The sequence below is a fragment of the Silene latifolia genome, chromosome 1 (assembly GCF_048544455.1).
Source record: "Silene latifolia isolate original U9 population chromosome 1, ASM4854445v1, whole genome shotgun sequence".
In the NCBI taxonomy this organism is placed as follows: domain Eukaryota; kingdom Viridiplantae; phylum Streptophyta; class Magnoliopsida; order Caryophyllales; family Caryophyllaceae; genus Silene; species Silene latifolia.
The window spans coordinates 110,607,685-110,626,200 of NC_133526.1; the positions used below are offsets into that span (position 1 = coordinate 110,607,685).

General features: G+C 38.8%; 3 protein-coding genes and 1 long non-coding RNA gene across 5 annotated transcripts; 3 read left to right on the forward strand and 1 right to left on the reverse strand.

Moving 5' to 3' along the window:
* The first annotated feature begins 5,880 nt into the window (after positions 1 to 5,880).
* LOC141608423 (protein LIFEGUARD 4-like) lies at positions 5,881 to 8,337 on the forward strand. Its single transcript, XM_074427783.1, has 4 exons — positions 5,881 to 6,454; positions 6,586 to 6,699; positions 7,619 to 7,776; positions 7,978 to 8,337. Exons 1-4 carry the CDS (start codon positions 6,190 to 6,192, stop codon positions 8,182 to 8,184), a joined length of 744 nt encoding a protein of 247 aa, XP_074283884.1. The 5' UTR covers positions 5,881 to 6,189; the 3' UTR covers positions 8,185 to 8,337.
* Positions 8,338 to 8,419: 82 nt separating this feature from the next.
* Positions 8,420 to 11,095, forward strand: LOC141608430 (protein LIFEGUARD 2-like). Its single transcript, XM_074427786.1, has 4 exons — positions 8,420 to 8,908; positions 9,983 to 10,096; positions 10,471 to 10,628; positions 10,799 to 11,095. Exons 1-4 carry the CDS (start codon positions 8,665 to 8,667, stop codon positions 11,003 to 11,005), a joined length of 723 nt encoding a protein of 240 aa, XP_074283887.1. The 5' UTR covers positions 8,420 to 8,664; the 3' UTR covers positions 11,006 to 11,095.
* Positions 11,096 to 12,923: 1,828 nt separating this feature from the next.
* LOC141608443 (uncharacterized) lies at positions 12,924 to 16,865 on the reverse strand. The gene is made up of 3 exons (XR_012526999.1): positions 16,480 to 16,865; positions 16,268 to 16,327; positions 12,924 to 13,185 (listed from the first exon to the last, which is right to left on the reverse strand). It is a non-coding gene; the product is annotated as an uncharacterized LOC141608443 (long non-coding RNA).
* On the forward strand, positions 13,192 to 16,254 carry LOC141608434 (protein FAR1-RELATED SEQUENCE 1-like). Of its 2 annotated transcripts, XM_074427794.1 has the most exons (4): positions 13,192 to 15,559; positions 15,648 to 15,800; positions 15,879 to 15,983; positions 16,064 to 16,254. In XM_074427794.1, the coding sequence occupies exons 1-4, from the start codon at positions 14,528 to 14,530 to the stop codon at positions 16,097 to 16,099; spliced, it is 1,326 nt and encodes a 441-aa protein (XP_074283895.1). In that variant the 5' UTR covers positions 13,192 to 14,527; the 3' UTR covers positions 16,100 to 16,254. The 2 variants fall into 2 exon arrangements, with proteins under 2 accessions (XP_074283895.1, XP_074283891.1); XM_074427790.1 differs by lacking the exon at positions 16,064 to 16,254 and having other exon boundaries at positions 15,879 to 16,057.
* Positions 16,866 to 18,516: the final 1,651 nt, after the last annotated feature.

Below are 18,516 nucleotides of genomic sequence, written 5' to 3' on the forward strand. Positions count from 1 at the left end.
TGTCGGACTCTCTATCCGGTCATCTCTCACATGGCACAATATCAAAGGACATCCCTTCCTCAGATAAGACTTCAAAGTGATAGCTGCAATCAACTTAACTTTGGATTTGACTAAAAACCCACGATAAGACACACTAACACCCTTAGGCCCTCTCAAAGACACTTTCTTTTGATGACAGACTATCTTAACTTTATACTTTCCCAGCCAATCCATCCCGACTATCATCTCAAAACCGTTAAAAGGAAACTCTAGCAAGTCTACAGGTAGATCAACTTGCCCGACTATCATAGACACATCTCTAAACAACCTCCCTCAAGATACAGACTCTCCCGAAGGTATAAAAACTTTCTCAGTCACAGACTCATATACTCTCAAACCCAACCTTTTAACATGACTCGACGATACAAACGACTGGGAAGCCCCCGAATCAAACAAAACAAAGGTATGAATACCGTTAACAAGAAAGGTACCGGTGATAACATGTGCATCCTCCTCAGCTGCTTTCTTGTCCATCATGAACAGCTTTCCACTGGTCTTCTGTCCACCTCCCTGGACAGTACTGGCTGATGTGGCCGGCTTAGCACCCGACCCCTGATTGTTGTTGTTGTTCGTAGCTGGTTTCTGATAAGAATTACCGCCATTGCGGTTACCTCCACCCTGATAGCTCTGACTTCCCCGGTTAGACCATGACCCACTTGGTCTGTTGCTCGCATAACTCTGTGTAGGTCCCTGAGAATAGCTTCCCCGAGCTGTTCCCTGAAAAGCTCCAGGCATACTCGTACACTCATGTCTCTTGTGGCCCACACCGCCACAGCCAAAACAAGTCATACCCCAACTACCACTGCTACCCACACGGCCACGCCCGAAGGAAGCCCCAGCACTAAACCCTGACCCAGCAGAAAACCCCTTAGCTTGATTGTGGTTGCCTTTCTTGTGACTAGATTGGCCACCACCCTCACTCTCAGCCTTTCTTTTCTCAACATCTGACCTCTCCTGAGCCATCTCTACTAACCTCTCAGCTCTCCCAGCTCTCTCATAAGCTTCCTTAACATCAGTAAGGACTCCTACAGGTAGCTTATCCATGATCCTAGGGGTCAACCCCCTCTCAAACCTCAGCGCCAGGTTCTCCTCACTCAAACCCATATCCTCAGCATACCTAGACTTCTCATTAAACTGCTTATAGTACTCAGCCACAGACATGTCAGATGTCATCTTAAACCCATCGAACTCCTCTCTCAGCTTACTTCTCACATGCTCTGGCACAAACTCTTTCCTCATGGCCCTACGGAACTCATCCCAAGGTATAGCAGGTAAGCCTTGGTTGGCATACATCTCCTTGGCACTCACCTTCACCTTATCCCACCACTCACCAGCTGCCTCCCTCAGGTAGAACGCAGCTTGCTCTACTCTCATCTCATCAGGACAATGAACCAGGTCTAGTATATTCTCCATCTCACGATGCCAGTTGTCAACAAGGTTTGGTTCCTCGGTCCCTTTGTACTCCTTTGGGTTGAACCTAGCTATGTAAAGGCTGATCTTAGAGTGATCAACCTCCTTATCCTTATTCACTTTCTTTAAGGCCTCAGTAAGAGCATCCTGGTGCTCCAACATCTTAACAATATCATCCGTATTCATGGCCTCAGCTCTCGCATAGTAAGCGTTTCTCTTAGGCGGCATCTTGAAGCTATATATAAGAAAGGGTAGACATAAACACGTGCACTAAACCTCAAAACACGAAAACAGGTTGCCCAGGTGATACTCGATCGAGTGCCCCAACCTACTCGATCGAGTAAGAGGCTACTCGATCGAGTGCCCAACATACTCGATCGAGTACCTCGACTCCAGAACACAAACAGACCTTCTGACCTCTAACATACTCGACCGAGTAGCCAGGCTACTCTATCGAGTGACCCCCTACTCGATCGAGTACCCTAGTTACTCGATCGAGTACCCTAAAACTCGATTCTGGTCGTAAAATCGTCAAATACCCACCCGATCAAGTCAGTCCCACTCGATCGAGTCATGCTAACTCGAATATGCTACCCGCATGCCATAACATATTCTAACATGTAAAACAACTTATAAACACGATATCATTTCATAGCTAAGCATACTATGCTACTCAACTGCTCATGCGATTAACAAACAATTATATCATGTTATCAATGCCACATAGTAATCACTCAACATGCTTCTCATTCCAACACAGTTCTATATATATATATATATATATATATATATCTCATCAATCTTTCATCCATATTCTCAACTTCTACTTCAACATCCAACATTTACAGCACACCTCATTACATCCACACACAAGCGAATAAACAACACATACGACTTAACAGATATTCCCCCCATGTGACCGGTTCAAAATTGTAGGGCGAGGTCGTGACTTTAGGACGTCTCCCAAGCCTTTGCATTAGCTCCTACAACATTTACCCCGGGTTCATTTTAATTGACTCCCTATATTCATTGGGTTCATTGGTTACAGGTTTCAGGATCGTCGCTCTGATACCATTTTGTAACACCCCCATACTCCAAGTGCCTTACCAGGACCACCCAGGTATAAGGACGTTACCATCTCGGTTACCCGAGGCAATGATAATCAAATAAACAATGAATAAACAACATTTAAATAGAATTACTTAGTGAAAGGTTACAAACTCGAAACCAAAACCAAAAGTACAAATACATGTTCTCAAACCGATCATTTCATCGATCTAATCGAAATGTTATGGAAATACTAAGCTACAAATGGAAGACTTCTATCATCATATCGTGGCCATCCCAAATATCCCAAGTACTCATCTCATACTGCTCAATCAATATCTCGCTCACCATCCCCGAATGGATCACCGCAGATTTTAAAAACATTAAACCGGGGTCAGTACTATTTACACAAGTGATATAATCAACAGTACAACAATAAACACAGCTCAAGCAATCATACACAATCAGGCACTCCACTCCATCTCCGTCACCGACTGTCCACTGGACCAGCTCTGCCAGTGGGGGACCGCAGCCGTTCCCACCTAAGCCCCGCTCATCATACCGAGCGATAAACCTGTCCCATTAATGTGCACATCCCCTTCCGTGGCGGGTTCCACGAAGGGCGAAACTAGGGCGTGAAGCCACTCCCGCAAGTGACTCCACTCAGCCGAGAACGCATCTCGAGAACCACAGACAAACAATCACAATCACAATATCAACAACCGTCTGAATCAACCAATTACACTAATTACAGCACAATCACCACACATTATGTAAGTAATACTGAGTAGGGAAACCCTACTTGGAAAGCACAATAATCAGACGATCTCACAGCTGATATCAAAAAGCTTCCTCTACGAATCCTCCTCCTAATTATACAAACACATAATCACTACTATGCACATGACACAAAAAAATCCCCAATTCCCAATATTAGGGTTTAACTAACTTTGGAGAAATATAATAAAAATGGTATAAAGGTCTTACCCTCGACGCAAGGATCACAACGATGTAAAGAAAGGTGAAATCCGACCTTTCAAGCTCCGGGATTTGCTAACAATGCGATTAAGGTGATGAACGTAGTTTGCTTTCTCTTCTCACAGTGATTAGGTTTTGAAAAGTGATTTAGAAACAATGACAGAAGTGTTTTATACTTTAATCGCATTATTAACAAAACCCGACAAAACAGCCCCCGTAAACTGGCTACTCGATCGAGTAGCTAAGGTACTCAATCGAGTGCCCCCTTACTCGATCGAGTACCCAACAGGTCAGAAACTATTTTATTTCGCAAAACTCCCTTACTCGACAGAGTAAGGCCTACTCGATAGAGTACCCCAAGACTTATAAATACGGAGTATTACAGGTATGGCTGAGTGTGTCACGGTGTCGGTTAACGATTGTATTATCATATTTGTTGTATGTCATTGGCATGTTGGATATTTACATATCATCTTGTGTCTTATGCATGTCTTTATTTATCGAAACTAGCGTGTTTTGGGTTGTGTGTAATTGTCACATATTTCCAGGGTGGCTTGTGTCGATCCATATGATATTTTCTATCATATGAGGAGCAATTGAGTACAGGTTTGCTTGTTGATGTGATCGGGGTCCGGGCCGCGCTTTGGACTTGAAGTGAAGTCACATAGTCGGATAACATAGTTGGTAGTTGGGTTGTATGTGTCGTGGTTACTTTTGTTATACAATTATTCATATGTAATTCACTAACTTGTCATTTATATATATAATGTTTCTTAATTGTAATTCCAATTTCACTGCCTCGGAAAACCAAGATGGTAACATCCTCCCATTACCTTGGCCGGGTAAGAAGGGGGTGTTACATGACCGATCGTTTTGGATCGGTTCGTGTGGTCTTGATGAAGGTCTCGAAACGAGCTATTTGCGATTTGTATGAAGTCGCCACCAAGCAATTAGGAGGTGCTTGGAAACCGTTCGAATCCACTTTATACCTTGGTCAAACAAATCACAAAGCAGAGTGTGACATAGATACTAAAGATAAGGTCTCGTTCACCTTAGCATTCTATGTCTAGACAAAGTAGTGTTGACCGATCTAATAACCTAATTAATGATGACTAATCATCCACAGATTCTCTAAATTCTAGCAATAAATTTAGCTACTCATGATGTAATTAACGATAATAGTAATAATGATAAAGATGATGAGAGAATTCATTGTTAAAGAATGATCAAAGTAAATAAGCATAAACACGAAGCAATAAAGAGAGATGTAAATAAGTAAAGAGAATTCAAGATGAACAAAGACAGATTAATCTAAATTACCGAGGAAATCAAGAGTAGAGTAGTAGAGAGGTTACAAATTCTAGATCAAAAGTAGAGAAGAAATCGACGTAAGAAATGTTTAACAGTAGAATAGATGCCCTAACAAAATGCTTAGAAACTGGCTTTTATACTAAGTCCAATAACTAAGATAATTAAGTAACTAATGGGCCCAAGTCACGAGTAGAAATCCAGCCAAAATAGCATGCTCAGTCGATCAACTACACGAGCCCAGTTGATCGAATTTTTAGGCCCTGTCGATCGACACACGAGTCTAGTCGATCGACATCTTTCTCGAGCTCCAAATCAAAGGCCCTTGTGTCGAGGGTCATCTGGTCGATCGACCAATAAGGTCCTGTCGATCGACTTGCACTGCGCATTTCCTTCAACGCGCACTGAACTTTAAAAGGATGCCATTTCGTCGTTACTTGGGCAAATCGAGCATTTTCGATGGCGTTGGAAAGCTAACAGCATAAACTTTCACCTACAATTTGAATGACCTAATTATCGTTTGTAGAAATCGAGTTATGACTCTTCAAAGTGAGCACTAGTAATGTGAAGCTCTTCTTTTACTCGACAAGCTTTCTTACTTCACTACAGACTCCAAAAGAATGATTTTCGAGCATCATTTGAATCGAGACTAGCAATGGAAGCTTATTTCACCTCTTATTGAAGGGACTTGCCATGCATTCACACACCAAAAACCTGCAGAAGTTATAACAAGTACCTAGAGTAACAAACGCACGAAAGATAATAGTGAAATAATATCTAAAATGCATAAAAATGCGTGTCAAAAAAGATGAATAAATCGCATATAAAAAGGCTCAATGGGCGAAAATATTTCTTGTTAGTCCGACATTAATTGTTGACATACCCAAATATGTTCCCAAATCATTAGTAATCTCGTTCCGAGATCTAGTTAATATTATTTACGATGATCCAAAACGTACTTTTTCTCTCTTAAGCATTAACCCGACTAAGACCCGAATCCGAAATAACCCAACACATTTGACCCGAAAATGACTCGAGATAGACCGAAACCTGAAATGACCGCTTCGAAATAACCCGAAAATGTGTCAGACCGAGTTTAAGTGTAAAAAAGGAATGTGGAACATGATTAATGAGGGGTAGGAGTAAAACAAAGAAAGAAATGGCGTGATGAAGGCGGACTATCCAGTATCGAAATGAAGGACACAAACCGCACATAATTGAATTGAGTTGAATTTGCTGCCGAATCTTGACAGTTATCTTCCTTGCCACTTCCACGCAACCTCTGTGAATATAGTCGTAGACAAGTTTGGTTCATCATCTCTTTTCTGAAATAAGGAAATCCCCTTTCCTTAGCAATCAAATTCATCTGGTAATTGTAAAGAAAGCAAGGAATAAAGAAAGAAAAGAATGTGGCAACAAGGGTACAGGAAGAATGACGTGGAGAGTGGCGGGTCCCATTCCCATTCACAACAGCTGTACCCGGTACAGTTAGAGAGTCCGGAGCTCCGATGGGGTTTTATAAGGAAAGTGTACAGCATAATAGCAATACAGTTGTTGGCGACGATAGCAGTCGGTGCAGTTGTTGTCACTGTTAAACCTATTTCTCATTTCTTTACTCATACTAATGCGGGTCTTGCTTGTTATATCATCCTTATCATCACCCCTTTAATCGGTATTTATTTATTTATTTATTTATGTATTTATCAATCTCTCTCTCTCTCTCACCTTCCTATTTTAATTTTCAGGTACTGTACGAAATAAGGTGTTTTCTGATTTAGGGTTTTTTGTTTTGTGGGATTGTAGTGCTCTGCCCCTTGTATTACTACCATCAGAAGCATCCTCTCAACTTCTTGCTTCTCGGGATTTTCACCCTCGCCTTTGCATTTTCCGTCGGCTTGACCTGTGCCTACACCAGTGGTACTCTCCCCTTTTTTCTAATTCAACTCACCTTAATTTCATACTTTCATGTCTTACTGACACAATCTTGTACAACAAATGATGGGAAAGGGAGGGGAGGGGGGAATGGAGAGAGGAATCCATAAACATGCTTCTCTCCGAATCCCTCCACTTCCATTTTGCTACCAAAACAATCAAGACTGTCTCCCTCCAAATTCCTTTATCCAAATAAAGGGTTACTGTAAATGATTTTATGGGTTATTAGAGACTCTCAGCTCCTTGGTTCGTAAATCTGGATTTTTATCTTTGGACATTACCAATTACTTGCAACCAAAATCCAGGTTGGTTGTCTACACTTATGAATTTTTTTGGTGCCTTCTAATATATACTCCTTACTCTTGTATATAACAAAGCTAGGTTGGTTGTCTAATTGACTCCTATGTTCTCTGTATTTTTTTTAATGGTTTAAGACGATATAATAAGGCAAGTTTAAATTGATTTGAGACTGTTTTAGAGCAAGTAACCAAGGCTGATATCTTTTTGACATGGCACACTTTCTACGTTCCACGGTTCCAGTGTTGAAACTGTTTTACATTCATTGTGAAATGAGCATTTAAAATTCTTTTTTGTTCCGTGAATGCCGTCTGAGAATCAATCGTGAAGATAGTAAAAATGAAAAATCCATGGTGTTAATATTCTCAAAACTTTTGGGTGCACGTGATTTTAATTCATACATATGTTGATTTCTGCCTGATGATTTTATGCTAGAGAACCTGTCAGTTCGAGGCTTTTTTTACGTCCTGTCTGCTATTGTTGGTTGAAGGAGTTGTGTCAAAGTTTTGGTGTTTTTCTGCTTCTTAAGTGATGATTAAGTTTATATTGCTTCTTAGCAAAAGCCGGATTTTGGAACCGTGGACTCACGACACACTCATATATACAGGGAAAGTAATACTGGAGGCTGCCATTTTGACTGCAGCAGTTGTTGTCAGTCTCACTCTCTACACTTTCTGGGCAGTGAAGAGAGGCCATGACTTCAACTTCCTTGGTCCTTTCTTGTTTGGCTCTTTGATTGTTCTCATCATCTTTGCCGTCATTCAGGTACCTGTTCCTTTCCATCCTTCACTGCTCACAACCTCTCTAAAGAGACGGTCACTCTAAGCATTTTCTGTGCATATGCTCTATTTATCTGCTAATTACCCACTAACACATTTACTTCAACCCTTACTAATTGTACGTCTCACATCATTTATATATGAGCCACTCCCTTAGAAGACCACCTAACTGGCTTCTACAATGCAGATATTCTTTCCGTTGGGCAAAATCGGTGTGATGATATATGGCTGCCTGGGGTCCATCATCTTCTGTGGGTACATTGTATATGATACTGACAACCTCATAAAGCGATATACCTATGACGAGTATATCTGGGCTGCTGTCGCATTGTACCTCGACATTATCAATCTCTTCCTTTCTCTGCTTGCTATATTCAGAGCTGCTGATAGCTAGATCAGCAAGGCTCCTGCTTTTAATGTGTGCAGTAAAGGAGACATCTTGTATAGTTTTATTTTGGTATCTTTGTTCATGGCTATTCAACAGATTTCCTCGGATATCTTGTACTTGGAAGTTCCTTTGAAATATTACAAGTTACATTTTCTACAAGGCTAATGTCACCTTCTTGTATTCGCCAGTTGCCACCTTGATAAAAATAATAAAATATTGAAATAGAATATTACAAAATTAAATACAGGTTGACACTATTAAATTATACTAGTCTATATAAGTTCATTTAGTCCGTATAATTTAAGCTTTGATAGACTGGTCAATAAGTTTCTCCATTATTCCTCAATAAATAAAGCCACTTGACACCATTCAAATGAGCAGGAGTTGATCAATTGCAAACTCATTCAACGAATATAGAGAATTTTTCATTTCTCCGACGCAAATAAATCTCCTGTATCTCGTTTCTGATAAAGCAAGGTAGCAAAAATGTGGTCCCGGAAGGACGATGTGGAGAGTGGTTTGTCCCAGCAGTTGTACCCGGCTCAGTCGGAGAGCCCGGATCTCAGATGGGGTTTCATCCGGAAAGTTTACTCGATAGTCGCGATACAGTTGTTGGCAACTGTTGCAGTTGGGGCCTTTGTGGTGTCATCTAAACCCATTTCTCATTTCTTCACAGAGACAAGTGGGGGTTATGCTTGTTATATCATTCTCATTATCACCCCTCTCATCTGTAAGTCCTCTCTCTCTCTCTCTATCGATCAATGTGTGTTGTATTGCAGGATTTTGTGGAAATAAAGTTGGAATGTGATAGAATATTTTGGGTATGTTTGAATTTTTATTTTTGGTATGTTTGAAATTGGGGGTGTTGTATTTTCGTTCCCAATAAAACCAAAAACTCGGGCCATATTTCTGGATTTTGGATTCTAATGGAATAAAAGAAAACGAGTCATTAAATTGATCGTTATCATTTTTCTTTTTTGATGTAATTCTCGGCAAGATTATCATTTTCGCGCATTTAAAAACAGTTTCTATATGTTGTTAGCACAGAGTCGGCCTGTTTATTTCCGACCATTCTTACCCTGATATGTAAGGGATTTAGGGAGCCATTGAAAAACCTGAATAGTTGTTGAAGTTGCTGCTGCTTGATATTGGGATAGTTTTTGATAGATTGTTGTAAATGCCCCAGGTTTTTCTCAGGAGTCGTTTTAACGTATATAACTTTTGTTACATTTGTTCTGAATTGGGTTGTTTGTGATGGGTTGTTATCGACGCTTGCTGTTTTTCTTGTGAGTTTGTCTGATGTATGTATATTGTTAATATTGTCCGGAATTGGAGTTTCTTGTGATAGATTGATGCTGGCAATCCATGAATTTTGTGGGTTTGTTTGATATGTTACTTGGATTCTCGGAATTACAATGATTTCTTCGTGGGTTCGTTTAGGATTTTTGCTGGTTTGTTTTAATTTGGAAGAATTTGTCTTCAATTGTAGCAATCAGGATGGACTGTTCATAGGTCTCGAGCTTTTGTGAGAATCTTTTTTGTTAATTGTCAATTTTCAAAGACGGATTTTGGATGAAAAAAATTGTAGATGGCTTTTGATATATAGTTACGACTTCCTCACTATTTGATAATTGTCACATAGTGAAATTCTGCAAGATGGGAATTGTGATAAATTTTCCCGAGATTCCAACCTCTTGCAGTCTTGCACAATTCTGTGGGCGTATAACTGTTGATCAGTCCTCATTTTAGCGACTTAGTTATCAAAAAGGAGTTTCTAAATTAATGTTTGCGTTGTGTGATGTAGTGTTGTGCCCATTGTCTTACTACCATCAGACGCATCCAGTAAACTTCTTGCTTCTGGGGATTTTCACTATTGCGCTTGCATTTTCCATCGGGTTGAGCTGTGCTTACACTAATGGTAAGAACTCGAGCAGTCTAATTTCCTGTAGTTGAAGTTACCTTGTTTTCAGGGCCTGCACTGACATATGATTCACAAATATGAGACTGTCTCATGGTGAGATTGTCCTTGTTATACCCTGCTTAATGACCATAAACTTTTTGTGCGGCAGTGTCAAAACTCAGTCTTGCAATCGAGTTTTACATCATTACTGGTTGTTAAGAGTTTTGTTTTTGTCCAAGTTTTTGTGTTTGTCCTGCTTTGTTACTCTTTTCGTAGATTTGGCTCACAATTGCTTGAGTTGTGAGTTGTGAGTTGTGAGTTGTGACCATTGCAACGTAGCAAGCGCTGGCAATGGGGGACGGTTGGCTCACTAATGCGTTCGTTTTGTACAGGAAAAACCATATTGGAGGCTGTCATATTGACGGCTGCAGTCGTCGTTAGTCTCACTCTTTACACATTCTGGGCAGCCAAGAGAGGCCATGACTTCAACTTCCTTGGCCCATTTTTGTTTTGTTCTTTGATTGTGCTCCTGCTCTTTGGCATAATTCAGGTATCCCATCTTCTCCGTGTTTTCACATTTTACAAATCTCAAAAGAGACAGTCTCACTCAATCTGCTCCAATTACCCTCAATTACCCGCTTAACACATTTAATTTATTTTGTTATCTGAGATGAACCGTCTCTCAGAAAACTAACTAGTTGGTGTCTGCAATGCACACAGATACTCTTCCCGTTGGGCAAAATTGGCGAGATGATCTATGGTTGTGTGGGGTCCATCATCTTTAGTGGCTACATCGTGTATGATACCGACAACCTCATAAAGCGATATACCTATGACGAGTACATCCTGGCTGCTATTTCGTTGTATCTCGACATTATCAACCTCTTCGTTAGTCTGCTTTCTTTATTCAGAGGTGCAAATAGCTAGATTAGAAGGGCTTCTGCTTCTGTATACTGAGTTTTGTGGTGAAGATTTGCGCACTAAATAAGACATCTTGTACAGTTTTTTTTGTTTTTCATATTTTTGTTCCTGTCCTTCATTCAAGTGATTTCCAGGGATAATCTTTAATTTAAAAGCACCAGTGTTTTACTGTATTCTTTTTTTTTTTTTTCTACAATCCTATTGTGAAACTGGCTCACTAAAGTGGCTGCGCTTCTTTCTCTTGTGAAGTAGTTGTCCTTTGATGCAGTTCTCGACGCAATTTTCATCTTGGGTCATTCGGAAACAGCCTCTTTGTGTTGCTAACACAAGGGTAAGGCTGCGTACATCCGACCCCCCCTTACCCCGCAATTTGCGGGAGCCATTGAGGCACTGGGGTAATGTTGTTGTTGTTGTAATCCTATTGTGAAACTGATTTCCCGAGCTCTTATTTTGCCTTCATATAATTTCTTATTTTGTTTAGATCCCAGATATATTGACATTACAATAAAAAGGGAGAAGGATTCGAGATATACGATAATGTTCGCAATATTTTCGTCTTAAACATAAAGTTAAGACATTTTTAGTAAGTACAATTTTGTGTTGTTTGATAATGGCGTTTACAGAGGAGTTCAAAGTTATGCAAGTATAGCGAGGCTCTCGGTCTCAAACTCTCAACCTAACACTAATACTCCTTTTTTCCCCCTTAAAGCGTTGATAACTCCGTTATTTACTTGCTTTTCATGCCTAAAACCTTCATTTGTTGCTCACTTGTATGCATATTAGGTGCATATTAATGACTTAATTGCTTAAGTTGCTCAAACCTGCCTTTTTGGATATATGGTTCGGTTTTGCTCGCTTTACATCGCTTTTGCAGGAAAAATGGAGGCTCAACATAAGTCACTAAAGTGCCCAAAACAAAGAAAGAAGAGAAGTTGCAAGAGGTGCCGTGCCGTGTCATTCTTAACTTGTCGTTTTCATTAGGGACTAAGGCACCATGCTCAAACCGCCAAGCCGTGCTGTAGTTGTCGTGCTGTTCTCGAACTAAAGCGTCGTGCCATACGTGATGTGCCGTGCTCAGAGTGTCGTGCCCAGCTCCTTTTTCTCGTTTTTCTCTTATTTGCTTAAACGACATTATTTTAGGTCGTTTTACTCCTTTTGTAACCAAAGTATATAAGCTCAAAATTCAGAATTTTCACCACCCACTTTCATACAACAACTCTTAGTGAGAGAAATACAATTAATCCTTGTAATTTGTGACTATCCTTTATCAATTTACAAAGATTCAAGCTTTCTTTCACCAAGTTTCTTCATTGTTGGTATATTTCCATTTCTCTTCCTTTCCTTTTGGTCAATTGTTTACATTTTAGTTGATTCAAAGTTTGAATATTTGGTTAGTTTCTTCATAAAGGTTTCTCCTTTATGTGAAAGTTGATGTTAGAAACTGGTTTAATTAGTGTTTCATCATCTTTCTTTTATTAATTACATGAATAATTGTTCCTCTAGTAGAATCTAAATCTTTGTCTTAATTGTATTAAAGTCTCTCGCTTTTTCTAATAAACCATTCTTAGTTTAATTCAATCCAGATCGTCTGTCCCAAAAGTTTGTCCCAAACTCTGTCCCACTCACCAAAAGACGCCACGTACACTAACAAAAAGGTAATCAAATAACAATCACGTGGTTGTGGCCCCACAATGTCAATCAATTAAAAAAACTGAATTGCTATGTATGTAGTCCACGCGCTATGGGTAATATATCCTATTATTATATTAATCCGTAGTAATTAGCAGTAATTAGGGTTATTAATGCTTCATATTTTTATCTTTGCCCATCAATTTCTAATTAATCAGCATCATCCTTCGCTCCTTGACTCCTTGTTACTGTAAGTCGCCCTTTTCAAATACTTTTTTAATTTGCAATTCAAATATCAATACAAATTGGCTTTTTCATGCATTAGACTGTAATTTTTTTTTTCGAGTAACAGTACAATGTTCTTTGATTGATTCCAATGATTTTGTAATTTCAGTTGGATGCTTTATCTAATAATTAAACTACATCATGAGCAAAAATATTTATGTGATAGATATCCATTCAATTACTTCTGCTCAGCATGCTCATGTGTATTTGTGAACCTCCCGTGCCTGATATTTTCCGTCTACAAATACCTTGTTTTTCAAAACTTCAAAAATCTGTCATCACAAGTGAAAAGAGTTTAATATATAATATGATAAACAAAATAAAAGTAAAAGGGTTAACTAACCAAATGAGATATGTGATCTTAATGATGTAACTTAATCTTATTTTTTACGTTTTGAATTAGCCTGTCATGGATGTTTCACAAGAGTCGCAACCACGTCGTCGTCTAGAATTTCAGCAAGAAGAAATTATTGCTGATGGAGATTCTCGTATCGGCATTGATGATATAGATGTCATTCATGCCAAGATAGCTGAAAAGATTATACCTAAGATAGGGATGGAGTTCGACACAGAAGATCAAGCATATCAATTTTACAATACTTATGCCTTGGAAGCCGGTTTTTCAGTTCGTAAGAGTAAGTTTCATAATAATGCAAATGGGAAGCTGTTGGATAGACTATTTGTATGCTCACGTGAGGGTGTAAGAGGTCAAGATAAACGTGATAATGTTTTTCAAAACCCTCGACCAGAATCAAGATGTTTATGTCCGGCAAAGCTCAAAATTAATTGTCGAAGAACTGGTAGATACAGCGTCGAGAAATTCATTGCTGAGCATAACCATAATTTGTCAACTCCGAGCAAGACACATCACTTTAGGTCTCATCGAAAGATGGCTTTGGCTCAGGCTGCAGAAATAGATATGATTGAAGACAGTGGGATTCGTCCTAAATCTGGTTTCGATTTCATGGCTACTCAAGGAGGGGGGCGAGAGAGTCTTGGATTTACTCACATAGATTATAAGAATCACTTACGAACCAAGCGTACTTTAGAAATAATGTCTGGTGATACAAGTGGTGTGTTAGAGTACCTCCAAAGAAAAAGCAATTAGAGGATCCAAGTTTCTTCTATGCTATACAAGTGGATGAGGATGATTTAATAACCAATATATTTTGGGCGGATGCGAAAATGATGACCGATTATGAAGACTTTGGTGATGTTGTTTCTTTTGACACTACATATCGAAAACACAAAGATGGGCGACCAATTGCTTTATTTGTTGGTGTAAATCACCATAAACAAACAACAATATTTGGAGCTGCTTTGCTATATGATGAGACCGCGCCTACTTTTGTTTGGTTATTTGATACATTTTCTAAGGCAATGAATGGGAAGTTACCAAAGACCATATTAACAGATCAAGACGCTGCAATGGCTAAAGCATTAGTTTCTCAATGGCCAGAAACATATCATCGACTTTGTGTGTGACATATCTTTCAGAATGCAGCTATTCATTTGAGTCATGTGTTTGCTAAGTTCAAAGATTTCTCAAGGGATTTCAGTTCTTGTGTTTATGATTACGAGCATGAAGATGACTTTTTACATGCTTGGAATGACATGCTCATAAAGTATGATCTGCAAGATAACGACTGGTTGAAGAGAATGTTCAACAAGAAAGAAAATTGGGCATTGGTCTATGGTAGGGACACTTTTTGTGCTGATATGACTACTACACAACGAAGTGAGAGCATGAACAAAGTCATCAAACACTATGTAAGTTATAAACATGATTTACGACGATTTTTTTGGCATTTTGAGCGTTTGCTTAATGATCGTCGTTATGATGAGAGAACAGCTGATTTTAAAGCCGACCAAACAAATGTGGTGTTACCCTTCCCTGTTGAAATTTTAAAACACGCCGCAAGTGTTTATACACCAACCGTCTATAAACACTTTCAGACGGAATTATCTAAGTCATACGACTGTACCATTGCTGAGAATAGTACCATTGCCGAGAATAGTGAGACAGAGGTTGTTTTAAGGTATATAATTTGTCCCTACAAGAAACATTATAGGTACAGTGTCACATATGACACACAAGAAGATACTATTTTGTGTTCATGTAGGAAATTTGAATTTGGGGGAATGTTATGCAGCCATGCTTTAAAGGTTTTTAGCACTAGAGGTATCACTCGAATTCCTAACAAGTACATACTAGCAAGATGGAAAAAAGGCAAGAGAAATGGAAGTGTTATGAGCGACAATCAAAATACAACTAATATGGATCCAAAAGTGATAGTGGGAAGACGTTACAGGGATTTATGTCGCTTAGGTATGCGCTTGAGCACAAGAGCGGCCGAAAATGAGGATGAATATGAAGAGGTTAAAGACACGCTCGTTAAGCTGCTTGAAAGGGTTGGGTTGAGTTCAAATAATGAATGTGTGAGAGTTCAAGATCATAATATGGTTGTGGATTCTACTGGCGTACAGAAAGTTGTTAGAGGCATTAAAGCAAAACCTAGATCTGGGAAGTCTAGCAAAAGGCCCAAAGGAGCGCTTGAAGTATCAAGAAAAACTAGAAAACCCAGAGCAGCTAAAGCTAAAGAATTGCTCCAAAAAGAGCAAATTACTCATTCGCAAGTCAATGAGGTATGAAAATTAACTACAAGTTTCTTTTATATGGATTATTAATAGTTGCTTTATATATGAGTAAATTTTTTACTAGAATCACTCACAGGTCAATTCGACAAATGTTCAGCAAGAATCACAAACTCAAACTATGTCCACAAATGCTCAGCTAGAATCAGGAACTCAAATTATGTCCACAAATGCTCAGCTACAATCACAAACTCAAACTGTCTTCACAAATGTCTTAGTCGAGCAACCACAAGTAAGTTTTATTTCTTGTCATTTTGATATTCTCACCTCTCCAAATTAAGTTGATGTACTATTTTTTTCATGTCTCAAGGCAAGCAATCAGATTCATAGTTATCAAGCCTTGTTGAGAATGGATTATCCAGTTGCGGAAAGCTTGATGTACGATTTTTTAGAGCCAATGCATCAAATTAACAAGGTAATTTACATGTCTACAAGCTTGCTTTTAAACTATTTAAAAACTTTCATTTAGCTAATACGATTAATTTTTCATTTTAGGATAACCAACCACATGGAAAAGAAAGACATGGCTAATTTGGACATTGGAGGCATGAAGTGATGAAGCCATCAATATTATTCTTGATTTTTAATTTAACAAGCATTCAAATCTTAGTTCTGTCTAAACTCTAAAGTGCAGATGTACTAGGAATTTTTAGTATTCTTTTCAAGGATTGATTGTTGAAATTAAAGTATTTGACTTACCTTTAAACAATGTCAGTGTGTGTCTTTAGCTAACTCCTCCAAGGTGAAAAAACAATTAACCTAAAGAAAGTAATATGAATTATAATTTTATCAATTAAACTTATTTTTATAATTTTAAAAATAAAAAAATCACAATGGCAAAATAATATACCATATAGATAAAAAATTATGTTGTTTTATCAACAAGAACAACAAAACTGAGACAAACTTACCAGTTGGATTCATGAGATTGTGTAATAGTAGTAGATCTGGTACATACAAGTACAACCTATCTTGAAAATTGATGGTCTCCTGCAAAATTATGTGAAGATGCATAGGAGATACAATGGCTTTGAAGATGAAGTTTGGCCAAATGAATAGCTTGGCACGTGAATACCATGGAAACTTTCATTTTCTTTTTTTGTTCTTTTATTTGTTAGAAAAACACAGCTTTTTTTTGGTTATTTGACTTGTAAGCGCGTGGTTTAATTCTGTAGAAGACTGAATCTGTGGGCCAATATCACGTGACTACTGCTAGTTTCATTTTTTTGTTAGTGTACGTGGCGTCTTTTGGTGAGTGGGACAGAGTTTGGGACAAACTTTTGGGACAGACGATCTGGATTGCGACTTACAGTAACAAGGAGTCAAGGAGCCAAGGATGATGCTGATTAATTAGAAATTGATGGGCAAAGATAAAAATATGAAGCATTAATAACCCTAATTACTGCTAATTACTACGGATTAATATAATAATAGGATATATTACCCATAGCGCGTGGACTACATACATAGCAATTCAGTTTTTTTAATTGATTGACATTGTGGGGCCACAACCACGTGATTGTTATTTGATTACCTTTTTGTTAGTGTACGTGGCGTCTTTTGGTGAGTGGGACAGAGTTTGGGACAAACTTTTGGGACAGACGATCTGGATTGAGTTTAATTAGTCAATACTCCTCCTTTCATATAATTAATTGCATGCTTAGTTGTAAGAATCAATGTAATACCATGTTTAATTGCAAAGTTTCCACCTTTATCAATTGTTTAGTCTTAATCAACATGAATAGTGAGTAGTCTCTTTACTAGGGTGCGATTAAACCCAGACATGGTGTACTTTATCTAACTGAGTTTCATTAAATTATTTGTCGAGGAAGGGTTGTTGGGTTTAAACAAAGGAATTGAATTGTTGTGTCTATTTGGGAATAATTGTCGATTTTGACCATTGTCCACCAACGGGAGTTGGTTAGGCTGGGATTGATTACATTACCCTTTTAGTTCGTGTGCCGACTTGGGTTGAGCCCTGGAGGGGGAACCCAAGTGGGGGTGCCTTTGTTTGTCAGTTTGAAGTTTGCCTTCGGGAGAAGGGTAGGGATGATCGATAGTCTATCGCGGGCTTAAGCCCTTGATTATGTTGAGAGGTGAGCGGAGTGGACCCACTTTGGTGAGCCTTGAGTCTTTGAGTCCGGGAAAATCGAGTCATGAGCCCGGGAGTGAGTTGATTCGGTATCACTAGTGTCCCACCATGAACCCGGAAGGGAGTTGGTGGGCGAATTAGAGGCGTCTCCACCCACTACACTTACCCCTTAACAACTAGTTGAAGGAACTCATGATTTATTACGAATGTTGGTGGTTGAGTCGTGCCATAGTATAGGCCTTAGTTAACGTGAGTAAATCTTATTCACTAGCTTGCTTTCTTATTCCATAGTTTACTTTAGTTTATTTCTTTTCTTGCTAATTAGTCTAGTTCTTTAGATAATCATTCAAACTTGTTTTATTTGACTTAGTTAAACGCGTGAACGTAACGATTAGTATTCTACTTGCTCCTTGTGGTTCGACCATTAATTGTGCAATGAATTCACGTGCACTTGTGAGGTTTAAACATTAACCATCAAGTTTTTGGCGCTGTTGCACGGGAGCGAAGGCTAGATATTAATTGCTTAAGTTCAAGTTTAGACTAGGTCCCTTTGTTACTAATCCTTTCTTTCAAGTGTGTAGGTCTTTTGCATGAGTAGGCGACAAAGAAGAGGTCAACCTACACACCAAATTGACCCTGAAATTGAAGCTACCGCAAGAAGGCTAAACTCTATACGAAGAAGGGGGATCATAGAAACACCATTAGTAGAAGAAATTGAGCAACAACAGCTTTAGAAGTTTTTGAGAATCCATTTGGAATATTAGAAGAAGCCTGGTATTGGTTTATAAACTCATCGTCAAAAGCTACCAATCAAAACAATATTTATAACTTCACAAACTACTCTTAGTAAAGAAGT

Bases quoted from the DNA above. Each gene is read 5' to 3' on its own strand.
- LOC141608430 (XM_074427786.1), top strand. From the start codon at position 8,665: ATGTGGTCCCGGAAGGACGATGTGGAGAGTGGTTTGTCCCAGCAGTTG. The intron at 8,909-9,982 runs GTAAGTCCTCTC...TGTGTGATGTAG, and splicing joins CATTATCACCCCTCTCATCT to TGTTGTGCCCATTGTCTTAC. The intron at 10,097-10,470 runs GTAAGAACTCGA...CGTTTTGTACAG, and splicing joins GAGCTGTGCTTACACTAATG to GAAAAACCATATTGGAGGCT.
- LOC141608434 (XM_074427790.1), top strand. From the start codon at position 14,528: ATGCTCATAAAGTATGATCTGCAAGATAACGACTGGTTGAAGAGAATG. The intron at 15,560-15,647 runs GTATGAAAATTA...AATCACTCACAG, and splicing joins CTCATTCGCAAGTCAATGAG to GTCAATTCGACAAATGTTCA. The intron at 15,801-15,878 runs GTAAGTTTTATT...TCATGTCTCAAG, and splicing joins TCTTAGTCGAGCAACCACAA to GCAAGCAATCAGATTCATAG.
- LOC141608423 (XM_074427783.1), top strand. From the start codon at position 6,190: ATGTGGCAACAAGGGTACAGGAAGAATGACGTGGAGAGTGGCGGGTCC. The intron at 6,700-7,618 runs GTACTCTCCCCT...TCATATATACAG, and splicing joins GACCTGTGCCTACACCAGTG to GGAAAGTAATACTGGAGGCT. The intron at 7,777-7,977 runs GTACCTGTTCCT...TCTACAATGCAG, and splicing joins TCATCTTTGCCGTCATTCAG to ATATTCTTTCCGTTGGGCAA.